At 26.6% G+C, this 20,144-nt stretch overlaps 1 protein-coding gene across 4 annotated transcripts in view; it reads right to left on the reverse strand.

Annotated features, from left to right (window-relative positions):
- The window catches only part of LOC129613622 (adenylate cyclase type 2), a 120,838-nt gene that overhangs the window by 71,066 nt on the left and 29,628 nt on the right, over positions 1 to 20,144 (reverse strand). For 3 of the 4 annotated variants that reach the window (XM_055527758.1, XM_055527759.1, XM_055527755.1), the window contains exons 2-3: positions 13,508 to 14,461; positions 10,505 to 10,549 (exon numbers count right to left, since the gene is read on the reverse strand). In XM_055527758.1, coding sequence (XP_055383733.1) covers positions 10,505 to 10,549; positions 13,508 to 13,601 — 139 coding nt within the window. In that variant the 5' untranslated portion in view covers positions 13,602 to 14,461. The remainder of the gene's footprint in view (positions 1 to 10,504; positions 10,550 to 13,507; positions 14,462 to 20,144) is intronic. The other variant, XM_055527756.1, reaches the window with a different exon arrangement.

Here is a 20,144-nt window from a genome sequence, read left to right on the forward strand (position 1 = left end):
AATACCCAAAAGTAAAATCAAATAAAATTGTTCTTACCAAAATATTACAATTGGATAAAAATCATCTAAAGCATATTGTTTCAGTTTCAGCAAAACTTTAGTGAAATAAGGAACAGAGTCTGCCTTTTTGGCGATCGAATTATTAGCAGTGCAGTCACTGCCTCGCTCATAACCATAATTTTAATCGGAATTGTGGTTGTATTCCTGATTAAAGTTGTGATTCGCTGAGCTATAGCCAGAATGTTGATTTCAGCCGAATAAAAAATTTACCCCGTATTTTTGTTACAGTAGATTACTTAAAATTTAATTGAATCTCTACATTATGAAAATCTATCGTAGAACTCATCGAAAGCAGACACTTTTAATACATGCTTTAAAAATTCTAAGTACTTATATCAGACTTTCGAATGGTTTAAAAAATTAAAATATGTATACTAATGAAAAGAATATTCTTAAAGATTTTATAATAAAAAATTGAAAAAAAAAAACAAAATATCCTTAAGCAATTGTTTAAGAACATCAAGAGATGAATGTACAGCAATATAAGATTATGGCAATTAAATGTAAATAAATATAGATGTAAGTATATATACATATATATGTATACATATATATATAGCTAAACTTCAGAAGTAGCAAAAAATATTTAAAATATAAGTTCAAAGGTTTTAAAGACTTTTTATATTCTGAATGACCTTCGGGGTCAATAGAAATTCTTCTATTACATTCATTGTGTGTATAAAAGGATGAGTTTTGAATATATACAAACACACATACATATTTGCAAAATATAATTATTTAATCTTTAAATTTTTAATTTATAAAGCGCACAAAATATTTTACAAGAATTTATAAGAATTAAAATATTCAGGAGAAAATATTATAAAAGTAAAATTCCTACTTTGTATATAACAACAAAATAAATTTTATTATTAGTTATGTAAAGCCTAGAGGGAATTAAAATTTCTGTTTTTCTTTTTAAATATTTATTGAATTTTTAATAGAATTTTTCTATTTTATTTTGTAAATTTTATTGTTTTATTAATGAGAAAATAAATAACGCAGTCAATAATAATTTTTTTATTTTATTGCGTGTTCAATAAAAACCTAGTTAAATAAATATTAACTTGAAAAATTTTATATGTATATGAAATATGGCAGAGCTTAAGCAATTAATCTCATAATTAACATTTTTATTTACAGGAATTCAATAAATAATTGTACACGTGGCAACTACGGGCGGTGCTATTGTATTTCCACTTTCATTTAAAAATCATTTTATAATCATTTGTAATGAGCTATCAAACGTGTGTCATGAACAAGTGAAAACATGACATAAATGCGACTGAGCAGAAGATAGAAAATGCGAAAACACCAAGAAACAACATCAGAAACTAATTACATAAAAGAAATAAAATCAAAATAACAAATAAAATAAAATCAAAAACCATGAGTTTTTTATGGTTGGCACATCACCAGCCTCACAATTTCGAATAATTAGAGAACAATCAGTCGAATGAAATTTACCACTGTATATCACTTTCGTAGATTTCGAAAGAGCCTTTACGAGTAATATGATCAACTGAGAGGCAATATTCCTTACCAAATAAAAGCATTCCAAACAAAATAATCAACATAATAATGCCACTATATGCGAATGTGGAGCTTAGGGTGCTTCATAAAGGCTAATTAAGTAACTCAATAAAATTAGGAACCGTATTCAAGCAAGAATTTCCACTCACTTCATTCCCGTTCAATGCGGCGTTATACGACGTTATAAGAAGTGCAACAACTACTGCCAGAAGTATCAAATGGACTTTAACAAATAGACTAGAAAGATACTTGCCCTCACACATAAAGGCATGCAAGAAAAAGTACATGATCTGGAGCAGAACGCCCTGAATGTCGGTTTCCGAATAAACACGAATAAGACAAAAAATATGAGAATTAGCACCCGATAATAATGACTGACTAAAAATAAACAACACAGAAATAGAAGATGTCGCTGAATTCAGCTACCTTAGTATTATAATTACTACTGAGTAGGATGGGGGTGCTGAAAGAGACATAGAAACCCGTATTAAATTCGGCAGAATGGCTTTTGGGAGACTCTGGCCAGTGTAGAGATAACGTCACTTGGCGAGCGGCACAAATATTAATATTCAACGACTTCGAAAAATCGGTTCTCCAATATGGTAGTGAGACCTGGCTAATAAAGAAAAACTGCACAAACAATATGCAAGACGTCTTAAACGCATGCCTGAGACTTATATGCGATGGGAGTTGACAGGGCAAGATCCTGTAGATATATAAATAAAAAGTAAATAGAAATGGATCGGTTATACCCTCAGAAAGCCAGAAAATAACATTAAAAGGTGGCCCCTTGAATGGAACAGGCCGAAGGAAATTTGATTAACTGTCTATATTTTTCGGCAAAAAAAAATGTACTTTTGCAATATTGTGGTAAAGAAAATGCTTTAGAAATCAACATCTACATATTTCATCATGCATGTTGAGTAACAAAACTGTGATACGAACGCACGGTTTTCTTTTGAATTTTTTCATAATTTATGAGAGAAAATTTTTTAAAGAAAATCCATGTGTGAACTGAACAGTGTATTTTTTTGGAAACAAACAAATTGACAATGAACAAAAAAAAAATGCTTAATCCACTAGCAATGACAGGGAGATGAACGTATGATTTATATGTGAAAAAGCTTCAAATATAAAAATTCTCTACAATTTGATAATCTTAAAAGATTAAATTCACTCAATAGCAAAAATAACATTAATCAATTTTCATTTCTCTTTCTACATAAACATCTAAAAATCCTGAATATTAACATATCCTTTCCTTTTTTCCATTTTGCTTTATAAATAACAGCGATAATATTTGCGGTATCATTACTAGAATTTTTATATACATAAGCGCCCCATCGCATTTATCATGGTTAAATGGCGAACTCGGAAAAAAAAAGAGAGAACTAAACCTCATTAAAGCTCATCAAAAGAACTCAAATTGACAATTTGTTATTTTTAAATACCATAATTTAATAAACATTAATAATTAGAAAAAGAGAAAAGGATTCAGAAAAAAAATGGGATCAAAAAAAACTTATGATAAATTTCATAAATTAATTTTCCAGTTATTTAAATAAAATGATAATTTATTTAATTTGGACGTTTTCTCTTTCTTTTCTTCTTGTTTTTCTTGTTTTTTGTTTACTATTTCATTGTGCTCTGATATCCTCAATCTAATTTGGGATAATGACAAAAAGGATTTTCATTTTTCATTGTTATAATTTTATTTTCGTTTTATAATAAGGTTAAAATAGCAAATTAAATTAAAATTGTAAGTTTAAATAAAAAAATTTTAGATCCATGCATTTCATGCATGGAGATTTAAGTAGTAAATTGAATTTCAATTTTAATTTTAGATTCAATCGAGCCGAATTAAATATTTGAAAAAAGCGGAAATAAAAGTCCTGCAGAAAAATTATAAAAAAAGGTAGGCAAACAGGGTTATTATGCGATATCTAATATTTCTAATTAAAATATTCAATGTCACGTCATTTGTACACTTGTAAAGCCATACATTTCGTTCACTGACATAATAAAAACCAATTCTATTTTCACTATAAGTAAAATTTCTTTCGAAACTTGCTGAAAGCATGATTAAACTCGAATTAAAAAAGAACTATTAGATTTGATGTAATTTTTTTCTAGTTCTTTTCAATACTTGATTACTATTAGTACCTGAGTCATAGTAGTAAAAGGGCTACTATTATACAATAACAACCAATCAGCCAAAAAACGAATATTATAGTAAAATATAGACCTTATCTCTATGTGCTACAAACCATGATCATCAAATAATTACAGCTACTTTTATTTTATAATATTTAAGATTATATTAAATTTATATAATGCTTGCAACCTTAATCCAATTTTTTTCCAATTCAAATGGAAATCCTATTATGCCATATTTATCTTTTCATCTATATGTAGAATAATATTTTTCCCGGAAAGAATTCTAAAATAAAGGCAAAATAAAATTCATAAAAACCAAAATCTATAGCGAAAATTGATTTAAAATCAATTTTACTTGAAACAATTCATCATTCCACAAAAAATAAAAGAGAAAATTTCCATAAATTGTGAAAATATAATCAATTTCTCATACTTTTTAAATATTATTTAAAATTTAAAATGTTATGCCAACAATGAATAAAGTGATCCGAAAATATATGTATACACAAATAATAAAAATCAATATGAGTGTATGTATTTACGTATGAGTACACCTGCCTAAATTAAGTCTACATATGGGAAGCAAAATATTTGGAAAAAATAAAAAAAAATAAAATAGACAACAAAAAAGAAAAGTTTTTCCTTAAATTTTCTAATATAAATCCTTTTCATAAAAGGATCATTTTTCTATACAAAGAAGACATAAAAGAATAAGTAAATCATGTAGACGTTTAGTCTATTGTAAAGAGTTTAAAATTGAAATTTTCAATCGTAATTGTTAGGACTATAGGAAGAATTTTAAAAAGATGTCAGTAGTTCTAAAGGAAAATTACTCCTTGAAAAGTTCGAAGTTAATGAATTTGCGTTCAATTCCGGTTACTAATTAAAATTGACTAAAAATGAACTAATCGGGTTTTAGAGAACTTTCAGCGATCTTATTCTTTAACATGCCATTAACTAATAAAATCATAACAAAACTCATTAACCGCTCTAAATCACTAAAATACACGTAAAACAGACTTAGTTCCTTTTAGAAGCAGACTTAAAAAGTATTACCAATCTGACATTTAAATTGACGACATTACCGTTATGTAAGTGTACTACAAACAGACAAAAAGAGTTGTGAGCAATACATTGCTCCCGCTTTAGCAGCTTCAAAACTGCTAGACAGAACTTTGTAAATCTCATTTTCTTTATCCTTTTAAAATTATCGAGACAAGTCAGAGTGTGAAAACCGTTCCTCTCTCTCCGTGAACAGTTTTTTTTCTAAAAACACTACAGGAATCACCCGCCAGAACTGTAACACCAGAAACATCTAGTTAATTATTGAACGCTGGCTCACATAGTTATAACACTATAAAAAGAAACAAGACAGATAATTCTCTCATTCTCAAAATAATTCTCATTGCCGATTGCTATGCCAGTGTGTCATTTTGTTTCTTAACATTTCTCTATTAAATATCATTTGCGTCATTCAGTGGTAAAATTTAATTGTGAGAGTTGAACAATTACGATAGCTTAGTGTTGTGTTGACCCACTGTCTCAATGTCGCTGAATCATATGAATGAGAGTTTTGGAATTAAGTTTCGAATTGAAATTGATATCCTACCCTAGTATTAAAAGGACAAATCTTCATACGTTATATCAGTGCAAGGATTTCATATTTTTTTGTTCATTCCTCTTCATTTTTTATTATTTTTAATATTATTTAAAAATAACTTTGAATCAATCAATAAATAAAATATTGACAAAATATTTTCAACAATATTTTTGACTATATTTTCCCAAATATTAAAATTTACATACGTATATGATTGTGTACATTATGTATTTAATAAATATTTTGTATATTTATTATATTCACATATGTATGTATGTATTTTGCACATATACCTGTGTATTTGTACATCTATATATAGATATACAGGAGGAAATAAATCATTTTAGACACAAAACCTCGTAAAGGATCATTTAATTTTCTTTTTTTTTTCGTAACTGTAATTGATAACGATCTATTAAATAAATTTAAGTATTAATATTTATGTAAAACATGGATGTATATAGATAAAGTTATGGACATACACATATACACACATAATATGTTTATATACATATATTCGTATGTAGAGTAAACAAGAAATTTAATCTCATGACCATAGAAAAAAATTTTTTTTTACTTTGCTTGCTTTTTGTTAAAATTTTTTTTTTGAGGTTAATTGAAAAGGATATACTGGTATCCGTTTATTGAAATATTAAGAGTACTTAAGTACCTCTATATATAGGTATTTTGCTATTGTTTGTATATATATTTCTGTAGTCTATCAACAGTACATCGGTTCTGTGTTTTTCATTTAGGAGAATGAATTCATATTTGGGATACATGAGTGGATATCCTGAAAGTTACATTGATTAAATGAAATTTATATTGTTATGTGAGAACTTAAATTGGGAAAACATAATAATTTGGAATTTTAAGATTCCAAGAGTGGAGCTTATTGAAATATATATTCTTTATAATTAAATAGAAAAATGAGAACCTTAACTTCAAATTATGAACTAAAAATTAATTTTAAACCAAAAGTAAATGTCTGATTAGATTGCCTATTGTTAGCTTGTACATTAACCAAAAATTCTACTCTTATGGCAGCCTTATAAGCAGCATTAATCAATAAAATCTAATCAAATTTCATGAGTCGTCATATTAACTGTGATCGGGGCTCATGCACATTTGATTACAGCTACGATTACAGGTTCTTTAAGAAATTTAATTTGATTAATTCCAATTTCATCTCATTAAATACGCAATTTTATACGCAATTTTAAATATCCTGTATCTTATACAACAAAAATCTTTTTTAAAAATATCAAGATAAAAGTATCCTTGTAATTACATACGCACATAAATATATACATACGTATTAATTTCTGTAATAGACATTTAATTAAAAATAATTTAATTACATTTTGACAAACATAAAAAAAAAAAACAAAATAAAATTTACATAAATTGAAATTTTTAAGGAGTATTTCAACTTATAACCGAAGTGGTGGTAATACACAACTCTGGTGGCAATAAGCGTACTCTCGCTTAAATTTTTAACAATAAAAATCCTTAATATTAAAATAAAAATGAAAATAAAAAAAATTTGTTTAATTAAGCATTTTTGTATTGTGTCAAGTTAAAATAAAATTTTTTTCAAATTTAAATCACCTAATACAGGGTGTACATTATAATAATAACTTGTAGTGTTATTGAAAACAATATTAATTTGTTCACACTACGCATGAGTAGCCAAAACTGATCACAACTACAGTACCTCGAACAAATGCATAGATGATTTGCGCAGTTACGTCACCTTTTTCCGGTAGACGGAAATAGTGTTTTTGATTTATGACAGTTGGATCGTGTGCAAGGGGAATTGTTTTGGCATTTATTAATAACATTTGAAATGCCGTTTTTTATCAAACTAAAGCATCATTGTTTACATTTCCAGTGATAATTTAGTTATCTTACATTTCAATTAATTTTCTCTTATAATTATGTCAATAAATAATAGTCAAAAGTGACACTAAAATATTTTATGCTAAAATTTTATGATTTAGTTAAATAAACTTATTAAATATGATGATTAATGATGGGGAGCAAATTAATTTTAAAGTCAATAATTGCCTATTTTATCCAACAGAGGTGCAATAAATTTTGTCTATTGTCATGTATTACTAAAGACCGAATTAAATGAGAATTTGATTACTGTTTGAACATATTTTATCCTCGTGAGCGAATTCATTACAACTACATCCTTCCCTCTTATTTCTAATCCATATTTTATTATAGTGTTTCAGGTATATTAGAGTCATTTATAATGTCAATTTTGTCTTTATACCCGAATACGAGTAGATTATGATAACAAATGTATACAAGAACTCATTTTTTTTTGTTATAAATTACAAGAAAACTGCACTAAATTTTCGCTTAATAAATTTCATAATTTTTCATAAATCATATTTTGACCATAATAAATGAATACCAAAATTTTTTTTTCAAGTGAATTTATGCGACACACACGCTTTATGAAATTTACTTGGAATAACATTACATTGCAATAATATACGATTATACGTTATATTTTTAAGGTATACGTACGTAAAGGAGAAATATTTATAATCTCTTATGACATAATACTTTAGTTTGAAAAATTATTAAAGTGTTGTGTGTGGTGAAAGAAAGAGTACAACATTCCAAATATTTAAAATTCTCCGCAGGGAAAAAAAAGAGAGTAAACAAAAAGAGCTGATTTAAATGTTAACACTTTAAATATTAAAGAGTATAATAACGAATAACAAGTATACTTATTTCAATATTAAAGAAAATTTTTGTCGGGACAATTGACTTGTTCGTAACTATTTCATTACAATGAGTAATGTCAAAAATATATTTGATTACTTTGTAGTACTCAACTTTTTATGCATAATACTAGAGAAGTATAACACTCTTAACTAATTCCTAAAATAAATCCTAACTCAAAAATAGTACTACACAAATAATTTGTTGAAAAGAACAGTTACACACAATTATTCCGTCAGATGGTTTCCTATATTATACTTATAGCAAATAATTAAAGGAAGTCAGCCTGTTATAAGCGTTTAAATGGAATGCAAAAATTGTAAATCAACTTAGAAAAAAAAATTAATATTATTGTGATTTTTAAATCATAAACTTTTATACAGAAAATATATCAAAATATCTGCTCAAATTTGAAACTTTTATACACAAATCACACATTAAGTTGAAATATCAAAACTGAAAATATTTTAAAAACAGTGTTGTAAAAAGGAAAATAAAATAAAATAAAAATTCTTATCATGATAATATTTTCTGTCTTCTCCATATTAATTTAATATTCTTATACCTTATTCAAAATAACTGTTATATTATGTATACAAACTGTTGAAGGATAATAAAATATTGTCAATTTTATCTGGTGAAATGTTTTGAATTATATCCTTTTCATTTTTCGTTTATTTTCCTTCTCATTTTATTTTCTTTTAACATTTTTTTATTCATTTTATTTTATTACGGCTTAATATCTCATTTACTTTAATATTTACCTAAGTATATGGAAAACACACATATAGCCAGATAAGTATATACTTATGTAGTACAAATTCGAGTGTAGTGGCACGTACATGAATGCATGTTATATTACATATAGTTTGTTTCCGTTTCATTTGAGTGGGTGCTCTTTTTATACCTTAAATTTATCGCTGAATGAACAAAAATTAGTCCTAATATTTTATATTTTTTTCTTTTTGCCTTTAAGTTGGTTTGAGTACACATTGTATGTATCTACATAACAGGAAAATAAACAATAAAACAGGATCGATAGACAAACATTATAACAAACATTGTATGTATACATGAAATGAAGTTCATATCCTTTCACATATCCTCTCTTTACAATGCCTTTTTATATAAAACTAATCAAGATTTATACAAAAATTAAAAAATACCATTAATTTAGATAATTTAATATGCACGATATATGATAGCAGAAATTGGTTTGTGAATGTGATCCTCAGTAGAAAGAGTGATTAATAAAATTTTTATCGAATTTAAAACGTAATTTTATTTAATCGGAAAAGAAGGAACGGCATCGATTAAAAAGTTACAAATCCTCCTCAACGGAAGGACCTATTTCACTAGAATACCTTAGCTTTCTGAATAAACGCCGGCAATCACGTGAGTCAGATACATTAATTTATGTTCCTGAGCATAACTGAATAAAACTAAATTCCAATTTTTCTTTTAACAACATGCGTTTCGCCATTACATCAAGTATTTTTAGTTCCGCCTCAAGATGGATTCTACAAGTTACATATTCGTTAGTACCCTACCTAGGTGTGACAGTGACGCATAATTTTGCTTTAATTATGAACGTTTCAATGTTGGACTTCCAAACTATATTTAACGGACCAGTGAGTTAACCACATTAAATTCTTAGCCAATTCTGAGCACAACCAAGCACAATACCGAAAATAATACGGTACATATTATCTTAGTAATTCAAGACATAGGTCAAATTTTCAGTATATCTTGGATCAACTTCTTTTAAAATGAACAATGAGATGATATTTCTATACTTTAGTAAAGTGATGTAGTTTGTATTGCTCGAAAATAAAAAAAAGGAAATTTTTTTATGATTAATTTAGTATGACAGTTTGATTTGAGTTTAAATTTTTGATACTTGATATGTTGTGTAATATTTGAATGATAATCAAACTAATTTCTACTATAATTAATAATATTTTAAAATTTTTGCACTACAGATTCCAAAATTTCGAAATTAATAAATTTGGGAAATCTAACAAAACAATTTCGATTTTAATTTGATGCTTTTTGACATATTATGCAAAGTTGTGTGGTCGTGTTGTAAAAACATTTCTAGTGTTAGTGAAAAACTTTTATCAATGACAGCAAAGTTCGGTATGTGCTAAATTAATTTTTGAAGAATATTAGCAATAAAATCTAATTTTGTTTTTTGTTAACCAACTTATCAATAATTTGTGATAAAAATTTTCATTTCTACATAACGAATACGTGAAAAGTGCATAAATTATTCAAATATTTTTATGAATGAAATTTTTGTTTGAAAAAAAGAAAACAAAAAGCGTACTTTCGTGATTTGGTGGAAAAATAAAACTACGCCTTTGGTGGTTTTGGAACACAAAATATCGCAATTTTTTTGTATCATACCTTTTGTAATTGCTAAAATATCATCAGAATTGTAGAAAAAAAGGTCTGAAAAAATGAAATAATTAAAAAAAACAAATATTTTTTCTCGTCAATTTCATTATTGAGTTTTTTTTAAAACTGATTGGAATTGATTAGTTTATTAAATATGAGTGCAAAAATATAATGTGTGGTGTGTACGAGGAATGAATTTCAATAATATTTGTCGCAATCTGCATGCTGAAATTGTAAAAATTATTTTATTTGATTAAAATATTTTAACTGGCGTGCACAAAATTTAGGGAAAAGGGTGGGTTTTATAGCTGGGTTCTTTCTTCTTTCAACTCTTTAATTTATTTCCACCTTTAAAAAAAAAATTCGTTCAAAAGTTATTTTGATACAATAACTTTGACATAATAACAATTGGCTATGTTTTAAAACGGTAATACTTATTTGCGCTCTCAAAGTTTGAAAAGTGCAAAAGTTTAACAACTGGACACATATACAAATCAAAAAAAGGCGGAAATTTTTTATTAATGCTTTCGAGAAAAATGCGTTAAGAGCAAAGAAATATGGTGTGCAGAGCAGAAACCGGTATATTTTATGCATTGTCAGAATATGGTCAATAGATTGTCTTAGCCATTTCCGCAAATATTTGAATTCTATTTGTATGACATTATAAATTGCTCATATACTAAAGCATATTGTATATTTAAAAATGTTATGAATCTCGATATGTTAAAATTATCGAGAAAATAAAATATCTTATTCGAAAAGTTTTCAAATTATTTGGTTCAATAATAATAATTTCCGAAATTATTCAAACGAAAAATTGTGAATGCACAAATCAAAAGTTCATGACCTTACTTTTATAATAAATCAAACCGTGCTGTCATAAAAATTACTCAATATCACAAAAACTCATTTTTATTTGTAGGATGGAATTTTAGAAATTTTCTGCCCCGTAAGAGATTTTTACTATACGTTGAAAAAAATATTCGATTCGTTTCGATTTGTGTAGGGTGAAATGTGAATTTATTGCCAAATTATTTTAAGGAATTTTGAATAAATTTTCTATAAATTTTAATAGAAAAATTTTCTTGAAATATGAAATATTATTTGAAAATAATTTTTGAACACTACGTATTAAGGTTCATAAAATTTTGAATTTTAATGAATAAAGAATATACGACAATCTTAATTTTATATAGTACGTCACGTATAAAAAATTGAAATCTAGATTAACGATAGACTCTAACTAATAATTTACTTGTGTAATCCCGAAATAATGGTAAATATTTTCGTTCTAAAATCCTATTATTATTATTTGTATACTCACTACGATAAAATTTTAATAAAAATTGAGAAACCAGCAAAAATTTCCCTTTTACATTAAAAATTTTCACAAGATCAATAAAAGTATAATAAACCTAAACAAAAATAATTGAAATAAAAAAAATAATAAAAATATTTTCCTAAAATTAATTTTAAATATTTTCATATCTTTGACAGGATATAAGTACAGAAAGGTCGTTTTCGTGAAGAATTTTCAATATTTTGAATTGGAAATTGATAGTGCGGTTTCTTTGGTACAAAGCACAGCTAACTTGGGAAATTTTGGGAAATTATGTGAAAAGCAGTGAAATAAAATTTGAAGATAAAACAGAAAAGTAGAGCATTATCGTTACGTAATATTTTAATTTAATAGTAGATAGAATTTATTAATACAGTTTCCACAAACAAATTTTGGACCTAATTTATACTTAAACTAGAATAGATTAAGTTATTTCGCTTGAAATTTCAGATCTGCATCGTAACTAACGAGTTCGCTTCCCCAATGCTTTCTGTTAACTAACAACGAGGCAAAATTTTTCTCGAAGCAATACCTTCTAACCATACTATATGTAGGCAATGCAGTGAGTGGGATCTCCGTGGTAAGAGAATCCGTTCTTTAACCTTAAAATAATCATTTTCTCTGCAATATGCAGAAGTATAACAACAATATGCAGGGGCATTAGTCCCAAAATCACCTTAATTACCGCCGTTGAACACATTTTTATAATCACCGTAATCATGCAGATGCATGCAAATCCCTAATTCACCTCTTTTGCAGCAATTAACCTGCATAACCGCCATAAGTAATGCAGATACATCCATATCTCTAAATCACCTCAATTGCTAGACACATCTTTATAATATCGCCGCAATGCAAGTCTCTGCAAATGTTCCAGAACGCTTTTCGCCGTATATAATCCATTATTGTTCGTACGGCATTTTCTGTGATATCATTCGGCAGGGGTTAAGGAAACAAATGCTGAAGAAAATTAAAACTGCAATGCTTTTTCCCATTAAATTTAATATTAAAGTTATGGGTATTGAAATTTCCATTGTTTTCAATTTAACATTTAATTTAAAACAGTTTCTATTTTATTTCTTATTTCTTTAAACCTGAAACAGTGATTTAAAGGGAATTTTTCAAAGAAAAAAAAGTTTCAAAATGTCTCCTACGTTTAAAATAAAAAAAAAATATCTTGTATACCGAAAATAAAAATTTATAAAATTAGGGAAAAGAAATTCCATCTGAATTTTAGACAAAAATTTCTTTCTAATTTTCAAGGTTCATTTTTTAATATTTTCCTTTCCTTCTTCTTCCAATTATTCTTCAACTTCTTTAAAAGAAAAATCTTTATATGTATGCTTCCTTTATTTTAGAAAAAAAAAAATCCGCTTTTGACCTAATTTCCTTTTTTGTTTCTCCTTATACCTTGTTTGTTTTTATTTCTGCTCTAAATAAAAGTTAAACCAAAAGAGAGACGCCTATAAAAAGTAAAAATTTAAGTCAAAATTTTTTTAACAATAAATTACAAAAACAACAACAACAAAAAGGATTCTAATTAGAAAATATTTTTTTTCCTTTAATCAAATCTGAGGTGAGACACCAAAACAAAAACAAGAAAACCAAATACAGTAAATACAAGTAAAAGTAAGAGAAATATAAAAAAATTGAAAATTTTTTAAAAATCTTACCTGAAACACCATTCTCTTTTTCAACATCCGATTCATGTCCTGCAGGACTGCTAACATCCTCTTTAATAGCTTCGGTTATAAAAAGTTTTCCCATATTGCTTGTTAAATCTACATTCAAATTCTTATATACCACAATTTTGTTGAATAAAAAAATTCGGAAAATTTCACATGTATGAGTGTGTATGTTTTCAAATCAAATGATGGTAAGGAATCAGAATGAAAATAAAATTTAAAAAGTAAACCAAAGAAATTGAGTTGAAAACAAACAAAATCCCAAGGATTATTTACAAAAATTATTTAAAATTTCTCTTGCAACACCTTTAAATTCTTTGTTAATCCTCTGTTATCTTAGCTATTATTCTAAAATTTTTAAACCTTAAAATTGCATTTATTTTTAGAAACTGATGAACTGTCGTTCTATTAACCTGTAAGCTTCCGTGTAATCTTCCGTTTGAGCCCAAAAATTAACAATATAGTTTTGCTTTACAGTTTCTTTTATTATTTTTTCTCACTTGTTTTTCAAGATTATCTTAGTTTCTCTCAAGACTATTTATGAGTCTTTTATTATGTTTGTATATTATTTTGTAGATATTTTTATTTGTGTGTTGTGGAAAAATATACAAACATTTTATTTTAATCTTTTATGAGTTAGGAAGTGTGGTGTTTGTTTATATTTAGAAATGAAATGAAAATTGTCAACAAAAATATATAAAAAAATAAGGACTAATAACCAGCGACTTCTATTTAATATCGTGATTATTTTAGGATATGACCAAGAATTTGAGGATCTTATTTTATCATTTCTTTAATTTTTTATTTTCTCAAATATTCTTCTGTACTTGTTTGTTTTCTTTTTTTGTTCGGCGAGATGAAATTTATAAAAATGTTTTGAGTTTTTCTTGCTCAGTAGAATTTAGACTTCTCCGTGATTGGTTGTTCGTTATAGTTAATAATCTGAAAAGAAAAAATAAAAATTGTTATGAAATTTATAACAATAACAAAATTGGGTAAAAATATGGGAAGATGAAATCACAAATTTCAGGAATTTTGGAGTTTTTCTTATGATTTTTCGCTAAAACCTATTAAACCAATTATGCATTAAAATAAAATGCCTTCATTGGACATTGGCAGTTCACCAGAACACGATTTAGACATCATAGACCCATAGAAGATATGCAACCTATATGGTACAATACGCGTTCTACGAATAATTTCTGCCAATCTGTAAACAAAAGAGATGGATTTTCACTGATTCTAATTTAGAGAAATTTAGAGAAATTTATTTAATTAAGTAAGAGAAATTTTTAGATGTTTCCTTATTAAATTTTATACAATAAGTAAGTATAGTATAAGCGCGACTGTATATCTTGCAGTTGGTTACAGATTAGTCTTGTGTTATTTCAATTAACTAATTTTGCTAACGGAATAAAATCTATTTCCTACGATTTAAAATAAAAATCAATTGTAATTTTACCCAAATAAATCATAGTTAATTCCAATATCTAAAAAAAATTGTTATGCTTTTTATGCTTCCATAACGAATTTCACTTTTAAGTAAAGAGTTTTAAATAAAACTGCTCGTATTCTAATTAAAACAAATCTAAAACATTCGCATATGCACACTTTGCACGAATTTCATTGTGAATAGAAATTTTCCCACAACGTTTTTAGGATTGCCATTGGTCATTTTCATTAATTTCAAGTGTTTTATTACTCAAAATCTATTATTTTAAAGTCCAATTATTTTTTGAATCTTCCGGCTTTAAAATTATTTGGGCAAGAAATATTTTCATGGCCGTGGTTATTTCATTTTTTCAATTAAAATATTTTTCCGATTGGCATGCAAAATATATTTATTTAGGAAAATTGCAATAATTTAGTTTTTTTGTTCTTTTTCTGCAACTGCTCAATTGGACATGAAAAATTATTTGAGAAATTGTGAGAAAAAATATATAATGAATATCTAGTTTTGTTATTTATTAACTAAATTTTGCAATGATTGGACCTACAACGTGAATTTCATCGGTAACGAATCCATAAGTTTCAATATATTCTTCACTTTCTTCGACATACTCGTTCTTTCCTTCGACATACTCGTTACAGTCTTGTCCTATTTATTATGGCATTCAATTTTATAACATATATTGTGTTGAGAACTCTGCCATTATTGTTCAATTGATGAATTGCTAATGGCAGTTCAAAGTATGAATTGCTAATGCCAAACTTCTCACCGCATATGTTTGCAATGGAAGAATAGCTCAAAGCCTTTAAAACGGATGCTGGGTTCTTGTCTATAATATGTGTCTTATTTGTAAAGGATTTTCAAATGTGAACCTAACGTAGTTATGATGAATGTTTGCGCTGTACTGATAATAAATGTCAAAAGATAAAGCACAGTAACTATAGTGCAGCTTGAGTTGACAGTGAACCATTTAGTAAACTCTATTCAAGCATAAAAGTGAAACATACTACCGCTAGACTCTTTAACGATCTTTAACCATCATGTTAATGTACAAACCATTTACAGAAAACATTTTCATCCTTGACTTTCGGAACAAAATATACCAAAATCCTTCAAAAACAAAAACAAAAAAATTCACTAAAATTAAATTGTATCGGTTTTCAAAATTCCAAAATAAATAAAAATATTTCTATTTTTATTTTGAAAAAATTTAATTTCCGTTTAAAGATTAAGTCATCGTCGTTCTCATAACATCTTCACTTTAAATTTAAATTATTCAAGAGCAAAAAAAAAAAATAAACACAACAAAAAATATCAAATTAAATCACAAAATTTACATAAGAAAAAAAAAAAATTCTCAAGTTTCAAGTACAAAAAAAAAAAACACTCACTTTTGAAAAAATTCATTTATTCTTAAGAAATGCCATGAGAAGAGCAAAAAATTAAAATTTTTTTTTTTCAAGTCTAAATCAATTTAAAGCCACTCAAATTGGTAGCTATAATCATAACAAACAATTTATCTAAATAATGGGCGACTATTATAAGGCGGGTTGTTATCGTAACGATGATTTCGTCTCCTTAAAATTATTATGTTAATCACTTTCTTTATACTTTAATGTAATTGGTTTTTTGGGGTGGTGTTATTACTCTTGATTTTGCTTCTATACCAAATCAAAAGTATTATAATATCGTATATTAAAATTAGTGTTCCCTCCCGTTAGATATAAATCGGGTTACGAATGACGAGTGCCTATTTTCTCAACAAATATTTGAAATATAATAAGGTAACAAATAGTTGATATTCAAGCCACGTGTTGGACATATGGAATGCAGCTACAAGATTGTTCCAAGCAAAAACTTATCAAGCAAAAACTTATCAAGCAAATACAAACTTTCGTGAAGAAAGTTTTTCGTAATATTGTGGATGTGATTTAGGTATCTACGAAGTCAGTAATGAAATAAGGAACTCTATCATGGAACATAGAGCACGTTTAAAGAAGAATGTAAATATTGAGGTCTCTCGACTTATAAAGGAAAAGGTTTGGACAAAAAGACAACACTTCTGTGTCTGGCTTCACGAAATAAAGACGCGAAAACACAATACAACAAAACTAACGAATAGTCAGTCTGACAAGTTTTAGGAGGTTATGATAACCAATTTGCGTTTTAGATTGGGTTAAAGTCTGATTGATCTATTGATAGATCTGATTACAATTTGAGTCTGTATATTTTGTCTAAGAGGCTGCCTAAATGTTATATTCTCATACATAGTGTTTATTTCATTAGCAATCATTATTGAAATGTTTGTTACCAAAGAAACTCTCCCACGACGCACGGCAACTTTTATTCTCTTACACGAGCAGTTCTCTTTTATTTTATTTTCAATTCATTTTTTTCTTTTTTGTTCAATTCTATCTAAAATAAGACGTCTGTAACCTCAACGCCCAATACACATTTTTTTTAAATATTTCAAATTTTTAAATTTTCTTTTTCACAAAATTGTTGTATAAATCTCACATAATAGATAAAGATTAAAGATTTCAAAAATTATTTTAAAATTATTTTCAAAAAGAAAAGTGAGAGTTCTAAAGTGGGTAAACATTCAAAAAAAAAAAATATTATTTGTTAAAATAGCGAATGGCTTGAAAGTTTCACAAAAATATAAATTTTAAATGTCTAAAGTAGACGGTAAGAGGTGGTTAATTTTTGCATTTCAATTTTTTAATATTTACGCAAATAGTCTGTAAAAATGTATTTATCTTTTGATTTTATTCTTTTCATATTAACAAGAGAGTATTAGCAGTTGAAATAAATTGAATAATAGCACTCTACATATACAATATGCAAATATTTAAGTAGCTATGTTTGCGGTTTTGTGTATACGATAACATATGTATTTTGGAATAGGGTGTAAGAAAATTTAAGATAATTGCTATATTGCTATTATAATTTAAGTACACTCAGTAATTCATTGATCCAACAAAAGCATAAGGTACATAACCAAATTATAATATTATAAAAAATTAATATTTAAATTGGAATGTCTGAAGACGTTAAAAAATTGCTTACTTAAACGCATAACTTAAGTTTTACAGGCTGCTCAGAGTCGCCTCAACGTTGATAAAGAATTCTTGAGATAAAGAATTTTATAAATGGCAGAATAATGAACTTGTGCATCGATAACAAGTTGATCAACTAATTAAAAGAAGTTCGTATAAAAACGCATAATGTGTCAAACTATTACTGTAAAAACATTTACACGGGATAATACGGTGTGCTCAAAATGAAGTGTTCTTCAAATGTGTGAATATGCGACAAAATTCAACCCATAAGTTCGACTGAACTCTGGCAGATATTCAAGAACAATTTGAATTTTCTAAGATTTTGCCAATAAGAAACCAAACATGGCATAATTAGGCCCGATAATGTCAAAATGAAGAATTTTATACAGAATTATTGCAACGAGGAACTGTCAATTAATAAATTAATTTATGAATGGAGTCTTAAATGAAAGTGTTGTTATAGTGTCATTTGTGTGATTTTTAAATTAATTTGTAATCAATTATCATTATTTTTATCATTATTTTTAAATGAATTATGGTTATTTTTTTCACAAGTAAGAATAAAATCCTCTTCATAACTCAAAACATTTAAATTAGATTTCTCAAAAGTAAGAACGGCTTGAGAGAATAAAAGTTTTTTTCGAAGAATGGTGTAAACGCACAGTACATATCGTTATGTCTTCTTTTTATACATGCTTCTCAGAATTACAATGGCTGAGATTTCTAATGAAAAAATATTGCCTTTTCATATAATTTACTTTAATGGAAAGTATAATATCTCTGTACATGCTGAAGAAATTTTGTTTTAATGTTTAGAACGAGTACGAATGGTTTTCATGTGAACAAAAGTACCACAGAGGTTAAATTGGTTCACCAACAAAGAATTTTCACACATATGGAGTGCGATGGTTATTACAATAAGAGATGTATTTAATGTAATTTTATGGTAAAAAGGACATTCAATTGAGTTGGTTAAGTGGTTAAGGACATTTTTTATTTTAGATACCTACTGTGAAATTATAAAAATTTTTATATTCATAGAAAAAATTCATATAGAAATTTTATAATTCGTATATTATTGGGGACAAAATTTCTTATTCACCAGATTTAATAATATTTTTGCGCTTAGGTGAGTGTTCTACGAAACAAATAAAATCCGTGCGTGAATATTCGTGTTTATATATGCTCAATGACTTATTCAAATTCCCGGCCAAAGATCTTGAATATTTCCAGGTCAAAAATTTTTTGAAGCAACAATTTCTGGTAAACAAAACAGGGGTAATTTTCAACTCACATTCACCAATTCTAATTTATAAGTTTGTTTATATAATTTGATTAAAAAATAATAAATTTTCTTCTCTAGAACCCTTGAAGCTATTTTCTTATTTAAATAAAATTTTTGACCTAAATCAAAAATATTGATGCCTCAATTTTCTAGTTTGATTATTTTTTATTGTTTTATATACGTCAAAGGATTGGACAGGTTATTTATAAATATTAATTTTTCATTTTAATTGGATTTTTCATACACATAGTTGGTACATATTATGAAAATTGATCATAAAAAATTTTAATGTAATAAAAATTCCAAGGATGCATGAAAAAAAAGTATGCAAAAAGAACAAAAAAATTTTTCTTGTGTATGTCTTATATGTTCGAATATCCTTAGAGAAATTCTTTCTATAAAATTAAATTAAAAATGTTAGGGTAGAAAATTATGCTCTTATAACTTGTTTACATAGATTACTTTGAGTGCACATCTTGGAAAATTTTCCCATTTTTCATAATTAAAACATATTCAGCATAATTTTTTTACACCTCGTTCTCCGTTTATCGTTGTACTTTTTTTATGTTCATTAAGTAAATTTCATTAGTACTCGTATCTTATTTAGGTGTAGCCAATTAGTCCATCAAATCATTACGATATTAACGGAAGCTATTAATTAACACTAATTTAAAATACTTCAATTTCTAATGCTTTGCATTTTAACAGAATTGTGTTAAAAATTAAAGGATACCTGCGGTAAAACAATGGCATATCTTCAATTTTAATTCAAAATGCAAATTAATAGCAAACTATCAAATTCTATTATGCGGAAATCAATGATAAATC

This window comes from Condylostylus longicornis, unplaced genomic scaffold (assembly GCF_029603195.1).
Source record: "Condylostylus longicornis isolate FDR11 unplaced genomic scaffold, ASM2960319v2 ptg000084l, whole genome shotgun sequence".
NCBI classification, from domain to species: domain Eukaryota; kingdom Metazoa; phylum Arthropoda; class Insecta; order Diptera; family Dolichopodidae; genus Condylostylus; species Condylostylus longicornis.